A 17819-nucleotide genomic window follows, 5' to 3' on the forward strand; every position below is an offset into this window, starting at 1 on the left:
TTACAGTTATGCCCAAATAATACAATCACCTTATTTGCAATACAGAGGACATAATTATCCTCTTATCTGCAAAGCATGACAGTTCTATTTTATACAATAGATGCATGTATATTATATGCCAGTAAATTCCAACTTTTACACACATGAATACACATGTACACACACACACATACACTGACAGACAGACACACAGACACATACACCAGCTGTGATAAGGATATAAAAAAAAGCTCTCACCTACCTTCTCCACCTCACCTATCTCTCTTACTCCTACACTCACTGTCACACCTTTCCACCTTCTCATATTCTCCATCCCCAATCCCTACAGCTTTTTCTCAGGTGGCTTAATGTGACTAGAAATTTATCAATCCCTATGGTTGAATAGCTGCCTTTCTATTGTTATCTCACAATACCCACCATCAGCATGACATTATAATTCAGTACTTTCAAACTCAAGCTGTTGCACATTGATTGTCCACTACTCAGTTACACTTAAATCCCAGCTAAACTTAGGGGATATTCCAGCAGCTTCTTGTGCATGCAAGCAATAAATAAACTTTTCTCTAAACCAAAGATTTATATGTTATCCAATATAATATGTATACATGTATGTATGTATGGATATATGTATGGAGAGAGAGAGAGAGAGAGAGAGAGAGAGAGAGAGAGAGAGAGAGAGAGAGAGAGAGAGAGAGAGAGAGAGAGAGGATATGACATAATGAAATACGGAGGTATTTTAAATTACTGAGCTGCAGACAATATTGTGATCAAACTGCAGTTAAATGGATGTGACTCACTTTGCACCTGATGCGTTAAAGATATCTGCCCATCTGAGAGGATCATAGAATTCTGCCTTGAACTGAGGTCCAAAATCAGGGTAGGTAAAGTCTGGCTTGTAGTTCTCCTGCATGAATTTCACAGCATTCTTATTTTTGGCTCCTTTCCATTCAAACCAGAACCATTCATTGATATAGCTGGGAACTGCAAAACAGAAGTGCACACACACACACACACACACACACACGTCTAATATCACTCAAAGTGATGTTAAATTAAAGAAATTAAAGAAACACACACACACACACACACACACACACACACACACACACACACAGAGCTATACACACACAAACGCCACAATTTGAATTCTGACCCCTGCAGAGCATGGAAAATTTGAAAACAGCAATATGATTTGGACTTACAGTCAAGGAGGGTAACATGAGCTTTGTTGACAAGTCTTTCATATATGTAATCAACTTATCAATTTAACACTGCAAGATGTACACAAATGTAATAAGTTCACTCAACAGTTTTCTTTTCTTTTTTTCTTTTTTTTTTCCAACCAGCAGAAGACATTTTGCGAAATGGGAACACACAAGACATACAATATGGACATGAAGTGCAAAAAAGTACTAGAAATACAGCAGTGTCCCAGCTAGAAAGCTTAATAAAAGTAAATCTAAAATCTGCTGTGGAATGCACTGTCTGTATTTTTTGTGCATCCCATCAGGTATTTTTTATTTTAAGTTGTCATCTTTTGGGTCTATATGAGTAGCTCATGACTTTACAAGAACAGCGCTGGCAAATACCATTGCGTTGTTTTAAATATCACCCAGTCAATAAATATTCTGGGGCCATTTCAACTCAAGGAAGTCCGCAAGAATGATTAGCATGAGTTGACAGCCATTGTATTCAGGCTCGCTGGTACATACAGACTATACTATAGACACATAATATACTATGCTACATTATATACTGTCATTCAAACACAATATTGTGATTCATGGCACTGTTTAAAAATTGTTTGAAAATTGTATGCAAGGGTCCTGGGATTCCTTGGTTCAGGAAAAAATGTCTTAGTTTGAGGAACTCTGTTCAGGAGAAGAGTCTGAGGAGCTCTGCCCTCTTGCAGTTTCAGGATAAAATTTTAGATGAAAAAAGGTTGCATAATTTTTGACTCACTTGTGTAAACAAAGTGAGTCTATGTTTTAACCCAGTGTTCGGTTGTCTGTGTGTGTGTGTGTGTGTGTGTCCGTGGTAAACTTTAATATTGACATTTTCTCTGCAAATACTTTGTCAGTTGACACCAAATTAGGCATAAAAATAGGAAAAATTCAGTTCTTTCCAGTCATCTTGTTTAAAACAATATTGCACCTCTGGGATAGGCACAAAAACAAAAACAAAACAAAAAAAACAACAACAAAAATGAAGCCTAATTATATGCAAACTGCATTTAATGTTATATTTATATTTTTTGTATTCTCTAAACTTGGCACTTTGATCTGATATTCGACCCAACAACAAGAGCAGTCATTATTATCATTTTTTGTTCAAACAGGAACTTCTTTTGCTAAGCATGGAAGTTTTATTTATTTTGCAAACGTTTTGGTGCAGATAGTAAAAAAGGGAAATTACTCTGTAATTAATGCTAGGGACTTAATTTGCTTTAAACTGATCTTTCTCATCTTAAACATTACATTTTGAAATTATACTCAATACATAAAAAGCTTGGATTTAAAAAAAAATGTATCACAAGTGAGTCTTGAAGGCCTTGCCTCTCTTGTTTTCTCTTTAATTAATTAGTCTCCCAATGCATGCATTCCTAGGAACAGCAAGACAAAGTGTCAATCAAACCAGCAACAAATGTGGAAATAAGCACTGTAAAAAGACATAACGTAAACCAATAGATCACCTGAAAAGACTCCCCAGTGAACGAAGATGCCGATTTTGCTCTGGTCATACCATGTAGGTAAGGGTCGGCTGTCCAGCGATGCCCAGTTGGGTTCGTAGCGTTTGGCCGAGACTGGTGAGAAACGCGGAAACGTAAAGATGGTCGATATCAGCACACAGTGAAAGAAGGCACTATTCGACTGCATGGTGATCCGCTGATGATTCAACACAGGCGTGAGACGCAACAAACGCAATGCTATTATATCTGTTAGAGATTTATGTCAGAGTGGTCCTTATCCTGATAGTGGCTATTTCTATCGTGTGTGATAACGTTTATATCGCCTGTGATGTTTGTGTCGTTAGCGACTGGCTGAATCGTTGTAAACAGTCATGTGCAAAACACGGGCAGTAACTCTTATATAGTTTCAGCGGAAGATCTTAATGGTTAAGTCTATTCGAAGACTGTCTTTTGTCTGTCTCCGACAGTCACATCACTACATCCATCCCTTCCTTGAATGAAAAGTTAAACTACACTTACGATCAATAAACGAATATATTTTAACTTTTCAACTGATAATAAATATTTAAACTTTGAACAAAATTGTCATTTATTAACTTTAAATATGTAACTGGATGTGTTAATGTTTTCTTCACTGCACAATTTTTTTGTATAAACAAGAATTATTTCAGAACAAAGTCATCAAATTTCTTTGGCATTGTGGTTGCTCGGGTTGACCAGCGTGGACCATCATTTGTCACAGAACTGGAAGGATCAGCACTTGCGACAGGTGTTTGAGATCCAAATGGTTAAGTCTCTTCAAAGACTGTCTTTTGTAAATAACTGAGTCTCCGACAGTCGTAACACTACATCGCCCTTAACCTGTTTTCCGGCTCCGTCATATGTGACTGCGCCAGTTTGGTCACGTGCTCATAAAACTATGGTACAGAGTAACGCCCCTTTATTAAAATGAGGCGACACAACAGAGCTGCAAGTCTTATGACTGGAATCAATATCATATCAATATCAAGGCGTGCAGGGCTGACATGGCCTTTTGCCCGCTTGAAGTGGGGAAGAAAAAGAGAGTCCCCACATATGTCTGCTGCATTTTTCAACATTGAGTGCGCAGTGCTTGAAAAATCAATAAATATGTTTTTTATTTCAAATTTTGTAAATGAATATCAAGATAATTTTTAAATGTATTCGCTGCTCCTGCGGAAACAATGCCTTGTGACAAATTATTCCAAACATTTGTTACTCTGTTAGTAAAGAAATGTGCAAGTCTGGAAGTTTTTACTGAAACTTTTAATAGTTGGAATGGCCTCTTGTAGCACTGTTCTCATTCAATGTAAACAAAGAGTTTATAGTTCTACTGTCATACAATCCATGAGTCATTTTATACATCTCTATTAAATCACCACGCAGCCTTCTATATTCTAAACTAGGTAACTGAAGTGCTTGCAACCTATTTTCATAGTCCATATCAGCAAAGCCAATGATTCTTTTAGTAAATCTTCGTTGAACATTTTCAGTAGTGTCTATATGTTTCACTAAGCCCGTATTCCAAACAACATTCCCATATTCTAAGACTGGCCTGACTAATGACTTAAATAATGGCACCATAATGTCTTTACTTTTACACTGTTTATTCCCGACCAACATTCCAGTCAATCCATTGGCTTTTTTTTTTTAATGGTTTCATTAACATGATCATCAAAAGAGAGACCAGAGTCAACAATGACTCCAAGATCTCTCTCCAATGAAGTCTCCTGCAAAACAGTACCATCCATATAATGCTTATAATGTGGATTATTTCTGCCTACGTGTAAAACTTTACATTTATTGCTATTAAATTTAATTTGTCATCTATCAGTCCAGTGTACTAAATTATCAATACTAACTTGTAACTTCAATCTACCAACATCAGAATCTACTTCCTCATATCTTTGTATCATCTGCAAAGATTTTCACAAAACAGTCTAGTATATCAGGCATGTCATTTATATAATATACAAAGAGTGTGGGCCCCAAGACACAGCCTTGAGGAACACCACTACTCACTTTAACAGGACATGATAACTCAGTCCCTACTGATACATACTGTGTTCTCTCATATAAGAAGCCTTTTATCCATTCCAACAATTTACCACAAATACTGTACCCTTGCAATTTAACAATTAACCTATAATGTGGAACTTAATCAAACACCTTCTGTAAGTCCAGATAAATTGCATCCGTTGGTTTATTGTTTTCAATCAACATAAGTTGTTACACACACACACACACAACACACACACACACACACACACACACACACACACACTTGCTTGACAAAAGCAAACATCTATGCTGCAATGGACATCACAAACCCATCCATAACTCACTGTGTCTGGACGCCTCAGTCAAAGTCCTGTAACGACGTTGGGTTGAGGGCGTTCAGCTACAGGCCACAAAACTTCAGGGCCATATCAGGGACAAACCCTACCCCGAGAGACTGAGGATCTTGAGACTACCCAGCTTGGAGCACAGACGACAGAGGGGGGGACCTGATCGAGGTGTATAAATTCCTCAATGGACATTACACCACTGAGAGACCACAGTTTCAGTTATCTGACACGCTGAACCTCTGAGGCAACTCTATGAAGCTGTCAACAGGTTTCACCTCAACGTCAGGGGCAACTTCTCACAGAGAGTGATCTCAGCATGGAATGAACTTCCAGATTGAGTAGTCACACTCACAGCACAATCAGTCGCCGCCTTCAAAAGACGCCTTGACAGCCACTGGAAGGACCTGCCAACCATTTATGACCCTCAGTGCATTCGATAGGCCTCAGGGAACTGCTAGCCACGCATGCTAAAAGTATAATATAACTTGGAACGTGAACAGGACTGTAACAAGGCCTCAGCCACATGCAAGTCAAGTCAAGTCGAGTTGATACCTCTGATTCACACAGTGTAACATTACAAGTGCAGGCCCTGATGTACTTGCTTCACTCTGTTTGATTTTCATTTTGATATATACTTTTATGTCTTTTCATCAAGGTTCTTACTAATTTTGTGAACAGAACATGCAGAACCATTCTCTTCATTTTTTAGCATGGATGCTAAACATGCATGTTTCTGTGTAACTACATGTGTGTGCAGGAGCAGGTATAATGTGCTGAAATGTACTCTTTAGCTATAGGCTATAACGTATACTAAAGTAGATAAAATCATGTTTGCCTTACATCAAAAACAAAACTTAATCAATGATATGAATTATATGTGATTGTAGCAAAGAAACTTTTAGCATTGATCCTTAAACAGCTTCTTCACCAAAGAATACTGCAGTATTCTATAGAGGTAGGGGGCACATAATGGGGAAACAATATCCAAACATTTTCTTGCAGTCTCTTTACTTCAAAGGTCTGAGTGTGTGGTCTGGATTTTAAGATATTTGACAAACTTGAGTCCTTTGTCTATCAGATGCATGAGTCATATAAACTATTTGCTCACTGCTCATGGGATCTTATCTTATTTGTGATGCATGTGTGTGAGAAAAACATAATGAATTCAAGTTGGCGTCTAAATGTAGCTGTTGTGATTAAGTCTAACGTACTTCTTCTGCATTCGTGGGCTGCAACTCCCACGTTCACTTGTATGTACATGAGTGGGCTTTTACGTGTATGACCGTTTCTACCCTGCCATGTTTGTACCCATACTCCATTTACGGGGGTGTGCATGTTGGGTATGTTCTTGTTTCCATAACCCACTGAACGCTGACATGGATTACAGGATCTTTAAAATGTGTATTTGATCTTCTGCTTGCATATACACACAAAGGAGGTTCAGGCACTAACAGGTCTGCACATATGTTGACCTGGGAGATCAGAAAAATCTCCATCCTTTACCCACCAGGCGCCGTCACCGGGATTCAAACCCAGGACCCTCAGATTGAAAGTACAACGCTTGATCCACTCGGCTATTGTGCCTGTCAGTCTGACATACAAATTTCACACAAACACATGATGACTTATCTTGTAAAGGTGCATGTCTGAGCATTTATACCAGAAGAAATGAGAAAGACAGTCTGAAAGGTATTGTGGGAAGCAGGCAATGGATATATGCGTGTGTGTGTGTGTGTGTGTGTGTGTGTGTGTGTGTGTGTGTGTGACGTGCTTAAAAACAGACATGTAGATACATGTAGAGGGACAGATATTCCTTAAACAGTCTGAGACAACAACCAGTAAATTCAAGTATGCTTTATTTCATACCGAAGTGCCCTGGTCTTTGTGCAGAACAGCACAAAGCATGACAATACATCTGTACAGAAAAACCAACCACAACCAAATCAAGTGTTAAGCAATTTCCTTTCCACCCATTCTGAACAGACTGGTGTCTCTGTGCCTATCATAAGCACATAATTTAACACAACAGAATGTCTCCAAGGGAAAAATTCTGTAGCAACTAAAACCATTTCACCCTTTCTACTGTATTACCATTTATCAGAGTATATAAATGAAATTTCCAGAATTATCTGTATGCCTGGAATCACAGCATTTATGTCTGTCTCTGAACCAAAGCACAAGGAAATTACTAATCTAATGTTTATCTTGTCATTGTTGCTTTACTTCACCAGTGAATCAAGACATTGTCATCTCAATTCAAGGCATCACCAATGTTATCCGTACCCTACTATTCACAAATGTCACTTGCACAATGATATTTTTATCTGCAAGAGACCAGGATAGGCAAAGTGCAACTCCAGTTTTCAACCAAAATTAGTCATGCTAACGTGTACACAGCAATTAGAAATGTGAGATTGTGATCCATCTTTAGCAACTGTCAGTTTGACAACATATAGAGAGACCTATGGGATCGCAATCTGTCTTTAGCACAGTCAGTTTGTTAAAAAAAGAAAAGAACAAAAACAAAACAAAACAAAAAAAACAACAACAACCCCCCCCCCCCAAAAAAAAAACCCCAAACAAACATGATTACTTACAAAACTGACCAACAAACAGCATTAATTCCAAGACCTGGCCAAACTATCAAGTTATGCTTCTTCATTGAACAGAATACCAATAGCAAACACAAAAAACAAAGAGAAACTTTCGCTCCTATAAAGGCAGGCCAAACAATGTCAGGCCAGTGCTGCTTAGCACTCTCCATCAACGTGGACACAGGTAACCAAAAGGTATAGAGAAACAAACCCACAAACTTCCTCTGTACTTTCTGAGTTTCTCCTGTCATTGAATATCAAACACTCCTGGCCTCATATATAGATATGTGCTGCAGATATCTCTTTTGATAATAAATGAAATCTGTTAAAAAAAATTATTCTGTTCAAACCCCCCACACAAAAGCATAAAAAACAACAACAAATATATGATAATAAGTGCCTTCTTAGTACATACAAACTAAGATTCCCCTGCTGCCAATTCCTTCTGTGCAGGTAATAATCATACAAGGGATTTATAGGAGGAGATGCTAGAAAACAACAAAGGCTGCAAAGAAACCAGACAGCAACAGAAAAGAGGAAACTGCCAACAGATTTTCTAGAAGGCAAAGGTATTATTCACAACTGCAAAGTATTCCTATATAGCATCCTACCAGGGGAAAGTGCGAAGATAATTAAATGAAGAGTCAAATACATTTACAGGAAATGTAAATAAACTCGTTTGTCTTGATCCATAATGCAACAAAATTCTGCTTATCATATATCGGCTGCTATTTTTTCAACATCACTTTTTTTTTTTTTTTTTAATTTGCAAATAAACACTGTGAACTAACAGTGAAAATATCCAATAACTGGTATGTTGGATTTAAGTTCTGAATCCCACAGCATCTAGCTGATGAAGATTTTCTTATCTTCCAGGCTGTTCACACACCTATGTTTTATTTTTGTTATAATCAGGAAGCGTTAGTGCAGCACAAAGCCAGAATTAAGCACAAACACTGTGCATTTGTCCTGTAAGGTAAAGGAGATGGAGGGGGGAAGAAGCTGTCAAAAAAAGAAAAGAAACTGATGATATTTGTACAAATCTGCCCATCAAGACCTTGCTGTCACTGTACACATATGTGCTTATTTGTAAATTATCAGGCAATGAATAAATACTGGTGTCACTACAAATAATTTTTGTGCAACAGATTACTACAAGATTCACAAGTACCAAATGATTCACCAAAGAACTATAGACATTCACTTTATACAGATTAATCAGTGTGATGATCAACATGCTCTTTGTCACCATCATCATAGTTATGATTAATGCCTGCCTTGTGTCCTATAAACTTGTCTAAGGAATAGAATATTGGTTTGCTTCTTCCTTTTCATTTATTGTCTTATAAACTATTCTCTGATACTTCTTTTCATCTTTTGAAAGGCAAAAGCAGCAATGAATCACTGAAATTATGTATCACAATCAGTGAATCACTGAAACTATGTATCCTATGTGCCTCACACATTAAATTTATATCTGGATAGAATCACATAGTACCTGCATAAATAGCACTGCCCTTCACCACAGAAATACGAATGTAAAAACTATCTCCTTTCAAACATTTAAATGTCACAACAAAATCCTTCCTCATTCAGATACACTGTGCATCATTTGCAGTATCTAAACACATAAACACAAGTAAAGAATTCAAAATCTGTTCCTTTGTCCCAATCAAAATGTACGATTACATATTCTGCATGTTCCACTCAATAGTTCAACCACACGTACCCAGTCAGTGACAAGGCAACATTTTCAGATCAAAACAAAAGGATCAAATCTGACCTTCCATGATAAATTCAGTGCATGGTACACATACAATATACAAAATAGGGATTCAACCCCAAAGCAGAACAAAAGTATAACAATGCCACAAAAATATCACTTTATCATTTGAAACACTCAACAGAAACATTCCTCTATACTTGTGAAGAGCAGTGTCAAGTCAAGAATGAACCAAAGGACCTTACAAGTTCTTAATCTGTCAAGTGGTGAGTCATTTATTCATGACAGATCTGTCAACACTGTTTCTTGGTATCTGGCAACAAATCACAATCATCTGCACACTACATTTTAGCCAACAGTCCCAAGTTTGAATCTTTTCAGCTGAATGCACACAAAATGTGGAGCAGAATATGTCATGAATGGATATCAAAAAGATTTGCCTTCCAAGGTGTGTGAAATTCAACAGTGACAAAACTTAAGGACACACTAATGCCATAGATAATAATATTCTAAAGCAAGATAATTCAAATTCTTAATCATAGTAATGTTTTCACTTCCAGCAGTTTTGGCATTCTGTACAATATGAACTGCATACACACAGTCACTCTCTCCTGCTCGTGCATCTGTTGATTGAGAGTCTGCATCTATTCAAAAGTATCTTTTTACAGAGATCAGACAAAAATATAGAAGAAATACCGAGTCAGACCCAGCATGTCTGCAGGGGAGAAAAATGTCAATGGAGTTATATCAACCATCCTTCTCTTCCAGTTTAAAGCTGGATTTTAAAACAAAGAGGATAAAGAAGCAATCAAACAATAATTAGACAGGGGACTCATGATACTTTCAATTTCCAGACAAAGGGTCACTGGTGTTGACTTTATCATTTACTTGAAAGTATAATTTACTTCTTCCATTTTTTGTTTTGCAGTCCATCTTGTGTTGATTTTGCCTTTTTTTGTTGTTGCTATTCAGAGCTGGACTTTATCACAGTCTAAGACACTCCAAACAAAATCATCAGAAACAGATGCTGGAAGGTCATATTGATGTACATAACCACAATTTCATCATTAAACAAAAACCAGCAAATCAACACACACACACACAAAAAAACAACAACAACAAAAAAAACCCAGCAACCAGGACTCTTGTCAGTCCTCAGACATATAAAATATCTGTACATCATTTTGCTTGGAGATCAGTCACCATTACAGAACTATCACCTTCCATCTACAATCCCATTACCAAAACAATGAATACATTGTTCACAGAATACCGGTTGGCACATATTTCATTACACAACCAAATGCACTTTAAAAAAAGAAGCTGCAAAATAAGAATCCAGCTGCAGCAATAAACCATTTGAATATGACAGAAGATGGTGAATATGAAAAAGGAAATGTAAGGAGGTAGGTTATAATGTTGAACAAAATATTGCACATAATCTGGAAGCTTTATGGCAAATGAAAAAATGGAATTAGTAGTCAAGTCTAGAGTTAGTATATACATGAGAACAATATTCATTTTTCACCATCACTTTTAGTGCAGCTAAGATCAAGTTCTGCCAAGCTGCCCATAATCATGTCATCAAAATGGCTCCATTTTTTATTACAAACCACTGAACTTTCTGGATGCGGACGTTTATTAAGTAACAGCTATTAATAATGAATATAAATAGTACTGACTTGTCTAGATGTATGCATTTATACAGGAAAGCATGAGTGTCCATTTGCTTGAGTGTTGTTATTTTGTCCCATGGTGAATCTAAACTGTAACATGAGCCCTTCAAATGATACAAAATATACTGCTTAATAGTTAATATAGTTGCTCTTTCTGGTCAAAAAGAAAAAAAGAGGGCCATATTTAAAAAAATTTCTTTCCTTTGCTGCAAAGTATATTTTGGTCTGCCAAACTGCATTTCTTTTTACATATGCATGCATGTGTGTGTGTGTGTGTGTGTGCGTGTGTGTGTGTGTGTGCGCGCACGCGTGCGCATGTGTGTGCGTGTCTTCTGAGATATAGTCTATCGCATATTTCGGACAAGCATTGCATTCTTACAACAATGTTAGATTTGATAAGCTTTGCATGTTTGCAGCAATCAGCTCACTGACAGTTCTTTGTTGGCTTTCAATATTATAGCTGCTGCAATGGAAACCACAAATGTACACAACAGAGTATCTCAATCGAGACAGGGATGGCTGACAAAACTGTTACCAAAAATGCTGGGAGAGAGGTGAGAAAAGCTAATGCTGCACAAAATGGGGAGAAAATCTATCACAATGTCTTTTTCACGACCACATTTCTTTTTCTTATCCGTATGTACTTCTGTTTTAATTCATATTCAATGCACCACCAACAGAAAATAAAATTAAAGAACTTACGTGAACAGGTATGATTATCTGATCACTGGGAGAAGATCGGTTTGTATCAAAGCATACAATTAATCAGCGATCAGTAAATACAGGGAAATTCTAAATCAGTTTCCTAATGCATTATATCTAATATCTCTCCAGCTGTCACAATTCATTTGAAAGAACTTCTACATTCTTATACTTTCCTCATGGGCCTAAAAATGGCTCAAATGCACAAAATGAAGTGCATGGTAGGCTTTCTCAATGGGACATGAATGATCCTGTGTTAAATTTTTCATGAATAACTTTTTTTTAGAGCAAGTATATTCATACTTTGAAGAAAAATTTGTTGGGTACTCAAAGAAAAGATGGAAATGGTGAAGAAGAAGAAGAAAAAATGAAGAAGGAAAAAAATAATGAGAGAGAGAGAGAGTCATAACATTCAATTAATTGCTACAATGGGGCCTATATTCTCCATGGGGAAGTCACAGGCATATCAAATATATACTGATCATCATTTTCATGGACTGTACAAAGAAGTGACATTAATAATTACTGGCAAAAGCCATGGAATGAGTAGCGTTGTAAATAAAACAGAATGCATGGCAAACAAAAAGATGTCAGTATTGTTCAACAGCAGGACAAAACAATCAGACTTACATCCTGGTGGTACCTCTGACTCAAAGGCATCCTATAACATTGCACCTTTTCTTCAACATTTGCTAACAAATTGCCATGCAGATATAACATCTAACCTGCAGGGTAGTACAGTTGCCAAAAATGTGTGTGTGTGTGTGTGTGTGTGTGTATGTGTGTGTGTGTGCGCACATGCACGTGGGTGAGTGCATGCCAAAAAAAAAAAAAGCCAAAAATGTATACCCATGTGTGTGTGTCAAAAGTGTATATCCATGTGGTGTGTGTGTGTGTGTGTGTGTGTGTGTGTGTGTGTGTGTGTGTGTGTTTTTGTGTGTGTGTGTGTGTGTGTGTGTGTGTGTGTGCCTGCCTTGACATCCACACTCACTCAGTGGCATTATTTGCATACTGATACACTCATGCAAAGCCACAGAGGCTTTTTCCATTGAAGTCCTAACACCAGCAGTCTCGGAAAACTTACAAAATCAAGTTGTCAAAAGGCCACATTCTAAAGGAGATCCTGCACTACCATTTCTGCAATATTCAGTTAAGCCTGATTCATCACACAAAGGACAGCACTTATAAAGTCCCTACTGATGACTATAACAGCTTAGTGGATACTACATGTCTACAAACACCCCAGCTGGACTAATTCAATACCAGCTCTTGGGTGGAACCAATCACCACATCCCTCTAATGACAGCCCCATTCAACCTACCAACACTGAAGATCTTGCTACAAAAGTAATATGAGGACGGAAGGAACGCAGAAATTAAAACCATGGTTATCACTAGAACATGGCATGTCAGGTACATAATCGGATGCAGTTTTTTTCATCATGATTTCATGAAAATAAAGATGACATCAACAATACCAAGGAGTCTAAGCCTGCTTGACAAGCCTGGCCTCTGTCCTACCTCTACCAGTATTTCAGAGCACCAAATGGGTGTGTGAAATCTATGCTAACTCATGCAGTGTTGCTCAAGAAATGCAAGCAATACTCTCAAAGATGTCTCCATGAAGTGAACGAAATTTGCCTGTAGTCTGTCTTCCCATAGTGTTCAACTTGGGCTGGAGCTGGTCAGTTAAAGAAAAAAATCCCAAACTTATGGTTTCTGATAGGGTTTGAACTTACAACCCCCCTATTGTCAGTCTGTCACACCAACCACCTCCAACAGGAAATAAACATATTTCTTTCCTCTGGCCAGGATACTTAGCACACATTTCAGGTGACAGACTACTGGTAAGCATGCTACAGCCCTTGACTTTTAAAACAGATTGGGCTGTCAGCTATAAAGAAATAAAACAAAAGTCAAATGACAGCAATTATGAAACACAGCAAATAATTTTTTTTCTGGGTAAGAAAGTCTAGTGAAGCCACTGTCTTGAACCCTCTCACAAAGAAAAAAAGAAGAAACTATACAGCTGAAATTTTGAACATGCAAGCACACCCATTCAATTTTTTCTTCTTAAGATTATGGTCATATTTCATAAGCAGTAGGGGTCTGTTGTGTATGCAGGTTTGTGGTGATCATGCCATGGACAAGCTTTCAACTGCTCTGTTCATTTTACTACCACTTTTCAGCAGCAAAAGTTTCACTCAGTATCACAGTATAATCACAGACAATGACAGGGCATGCAAAAATGTTCCCAGCACAAGTCTCACTTAGAAAAGAAAAAAATGCTAAAATGAAAAGAACACAAGTATACCACAACTACCATGTAAGCTACCATGGTCAATGTGTCAATAGGGGTTGGGGTGGGGGTGGGGTAACGCAGCCAAGAACCGTAAAAAAAAAAAGAAAGAAAAAAGGTTCACTTCCTGTGTTGTAAAACCCCATGTTGCTCTGATCAACAGAAAACAAACAGAAAGGGACAAACAAGGTGGGTATATGTATGCATATACACAGGAAAGAAGAAAGGGGAAAGCATGTGCACTGAGAATAAGAAGTGAGAGAAAGAGACAAAACCAAGGGGAAGAAGTAAGAGCTGGAGAGAGGGAGAGTGAATCAAGGGGGATGCATGGGGGGCAGGGGTGAGGGGCTGCAAAGAGAATGGAGAGGGAGAGAGGGGAAGGTGGGGACAAGAGAAATTATAAAGCAAAACTCACAATACATTCTTTTACTTATCTTCAGTCATCATAGCTCAACTACTGAACACATACGATGTCCTGGCGTAAGGGAGAAAAGACACAGCTGCATGCTACACAAGCAAATACAAATCTGCATCACAAGAGCATTAACAGCATGCAGTCAAACACTGTGCACTGAATGAAGATCCTGGCCAAGTCTAAGTTGTAAACCTGCTTTGGCTTCAAGAGGGTTTTTGTGGCAAGATCAATGATGGAAGCTTTTGAACGGCAGTATAACATGCATAAAATGAGTCTGATTCAAGAAAACAAAAGTTTGGCCCAAAACTTAAACAGTGAACAGCTGTGTCAAAGCTGCACTCCTTTCCAACTGGCTGTTCAGGCAAGATACCACTGTGTGGAGCAAATTACAACTGCATTTTTACAACAGGTGAATGTTGTACACACGTCTTCCCGCACAAGGCTTCCAGTAACCAGCAGCATGAAGTGTAGACACAGTCTACAAGGCCTGTGTAGACAGATGGATGAATAGAAGTGGAGCAGAGGAAAACACAGGTGACTGTTTTGAAGACAACACAGGGCTGATGTGTGGTGACACTGATCTTGTACTGTGGAGACAATGTTCTGATCATGTTTCACTGTCACTGACGAGCACCTCTCACAGAAACCACTGGGTCCTCTCAAACCCTTGAGCTGTACACAGAGAAGAAAAGATCACTGACACTGGTGCTATCTGGCACAAACAGTAATAAACATAGTAAAAATGACATGACAATACAAATCATAATCTTGGAATGACTGAGGAGACAGGACTGAGCAATGACAGGACAAAATTTCACCTACTGAACATGGGTTTTTGGGCTACCGTAAAGTTCGGCCTATAAGCCGCTACTTTTTACTCCAGCTTCAACCTCTGCGGATTATAAAATGATGCGGCTTATTTGAGGATTTTAACGATCCCGGGAGTGTCACGTTCTCATCTATTCTTAGCTGCCCTTCAACTCACCAAAATCATGATTTCTGTCCATGAATTTTTGGATGAGCTTCAGGATAGTGTGCTAACTGTTCACGTTTTATAAATCAAATCCGCACATATTAAAGCCTTCAGATCAGCATTCAGTTCTACTCTGCTCATGCGTACACCCTCATCATGCCGAAAACGCGACGTAATGCCTATGATGCAGCCTTCAAATTGAAGGTGATCGACCTAGCAGACGACAGTGCAAGCGACGAACCAGCAGCGACCTCCACCTTCATGTTCATCAAGTGAAAGCGAGGCTGAAGTCAGTGACAAGATGGCGGAGGAAGCTGTGCTGGTTCTCTTCAATTCGAACACTGAAGACGAAAATTTCAGTGGATTCAGTGAGCAGGATGACGTTGAATAAATGTGACTATCCCTAAATTATGGATCTTATTTTCATTGTGTTTATTTATTATTTTTTTGTGGCACTAGCAGTATTTTCGCTTGCTTTTCTTTGTGTTGTTTCCTACAGTATTGACAGCTTTTCTGTAGTATCAGTATGTGTTCCGGCTTATAAGCCAGTGCGGCTTATGTTTGTATAAAGTTCAATTTTTTCCAAAATTTAGTGGGTGCACCTTATATACCAGTGCGCTCAATAGAACAAACTTTACAGTAATTTTTTTTTTATATGTAGAAATACAATACTCCCTCCCATCTTTCACACACACGTTACATCAATAGATCTTCCAAACAAAAAATTAGCAATATCATCACAATCACAAAGAAAAAAAACAACGAAAAGAAATAATCTTACCAATGCTGCACAGGATAACTTTGGCCTGAAAAAACAACAACACTGCCATTAATACAACTGTTGCTCACATTCAATCACTGGATTAACACATGTTTCACATGTGCATGTGAACATCAAATATATTTCATACACGCTCAAAATATGAATGGAAAATATCAATTCTAGTACAAAGCATATTGAGCATACTATGCCTAATACAAAAAAGTACAAGGATGCCTATAAAAAAAGTTTTTGATTTTGGGTTGTTGTTTTTTTTTTTGCATGTTTCCATTGTATCCTTGCTTTCTGTGGCAATCACCAGTACATTCGGATCTGTCATATCAGTGAGTGGATTCTCTTGATCTGTGTCATGTAACAGTGGTCCACAGAGCCTGACAAAGGCAGGGTATGTAAGTAAACAAGGAAATAACAGTTGGGTAATATATCTATCTATCTATCTATCTATCTATCTATCTATCTATATATATATATATATATATATATATATATGTAATAGTTGGCTTTGATCCTGTGATGATTTCTGAAAAATGAGAAAGTAAGTGGATATGATAATGACGACTGCTGAACAGGATCTGTTGACAGCACTATAGCACTACAAAGTTGGAATGTATATATTACATCACACACACACACACAGAGTGAGAGAGGGTTGGAAAAACAGAGAGAGAAAACAGACTGAAACACAGATAGAAAGAGACAGAGAGAGGAGTCTGTTTGCTTATACCTCATCAGCTTCCTGACTTTCGAAAACATGACACTGAAAATTCTTGGCCAGGTTGCAAGTTGTGTCTCTGAAACAATAAGCATACATTCACTGTTGTATCACTGACCCCTCTGAATATTTGGAATAGCACTCCTTCGCCTATCTCACAAACCTTGGTGTAGAAACCAACACAAGAAACAATTCTTCTTCAACAACACAGGAAACAATTCTTCTTCCCTATGAACCAAACACTACTTTGATAATATCTCTGCAGAATGTATAATTAGCACATTTCAGTGGCCCATTCATGGAACATGATGAACACATTTAAGTAGCTATTTCAGAGGTGGCCCATTCATGGAACATGATGAACACATTTAAGTAGCTATTTCAGAGGCCAATTCTTGGAACTTAAGGGAACCATTTCAGTGGCCCATTCATGGTGCATTGTAACACATTTCAGTAACCAATCCAAGGACCATTATGATTTACATATTTAAGAGGTCAATTCTTGGAATATGAGGAACACATTTTAGCAGCCCATTCATGGAACAAGCTTTAACATACTTCAGTGGCCCATAATTCTGGTGATTATGAAATAAAAAAAAATTATGCCATTCACACAACATTAAAATCACTACTTAAAAGTTTTATCCAGGTGTAGACAGTAGTGGTTTTAATGCAGTTTAGTCACCTTGATGTGTCTGACGACCACTGATGACATGATTTGTTGATGACACCACCCCAAAATAGTACAATGCTTCACTCACCCAGCAATGTAGGCAAAGTAGGTCATGTAGTCGGTCCGACGACCACAGGCTGACACCTCTGTGTATGAGTGTTCCATCAGGACCTGAAAAGCAGCAACAACAATGATGATAAACATTTATACAGCACCT

General features: G+C 37.9%; 2 protein-coding genes across 3 annotated transcripts in view; both read right to left on the reverse strand.

The window, feature by feature from the left end:
• LOC143292740 (alpha-L-fucosidase-like) overlaps positions 1 to 3571 on the reverse strand; it is a 17194-nt gene extending 13623 nt beyond the window's left edge. Inside the window, exons 1-2 of the mRNA XM_076603278.1 lie at positions 2693 to 3571; positions 798 to 981 (exon numbers count right to left, since the gene is read on the reverse strand). Coding sequence (XP_076459393.1) covers positions 798 to 981; positions 2693 to 2876 — 368 coding nt within the window. The 5' untranslated portion in view covers positions 2877 to 3571. The remainder of the gene's footprint in view (positions 1 to 797; positions 982 to 2692) is intronic.
• Positions 3572 to 6894: 3323 nt separating this feature from the next.
• Positions 6895 to 17819, reverse strand: part of LOC143292741 (uncharacterized) — a 31244-nt gene continuing 20319 nt past the window's right edge. The window contains exons 17-21 of one of the 2 annotated variants that reach the window (XR_013056680.1): positions 17691 to 17773; positions 16942 to 17008; positions 16218 to 16242; positions 12426 to 15135; positions 6895 to 12393 (exon numbers count right to left, since the gene is read on the reverse strand). Coding sequence is in view for 1 of the 2 variants with exons in the window: in XM_076603279.1 (XP_076459394.1) it covers positions 15101 to 15135; positions 16218 to 16242; positions 16942 to 17008; positions 17691 to 17773 (210 nt within the window). In the remaining variant the exon portion in view is untranslated. Of the gene's footprint in view, positions 15136 to 16217; positions 16243 to 16941; positions 17009 to 17690; positions 17774 to 17819 lie in introns of both variants that reach the window. The other variant, XM_076603279.1, reaches the window with a different exon arrangement.

Source organism: Babylonia areolata, chromosome 18 (genome assembly GCF_041734735.1).
Source record: "Babylonia areolata isolate BAREFJ2019XMU chromosome 18, ASM4173473v1, whole genome shotgun sequence".
Taxonomy (NCBI): Eukaryota; Metazoa; Mollusca; class Gastropoda; order Neogastropoda; family Buccinidae; genus Babylonia; species Babylonia areolata.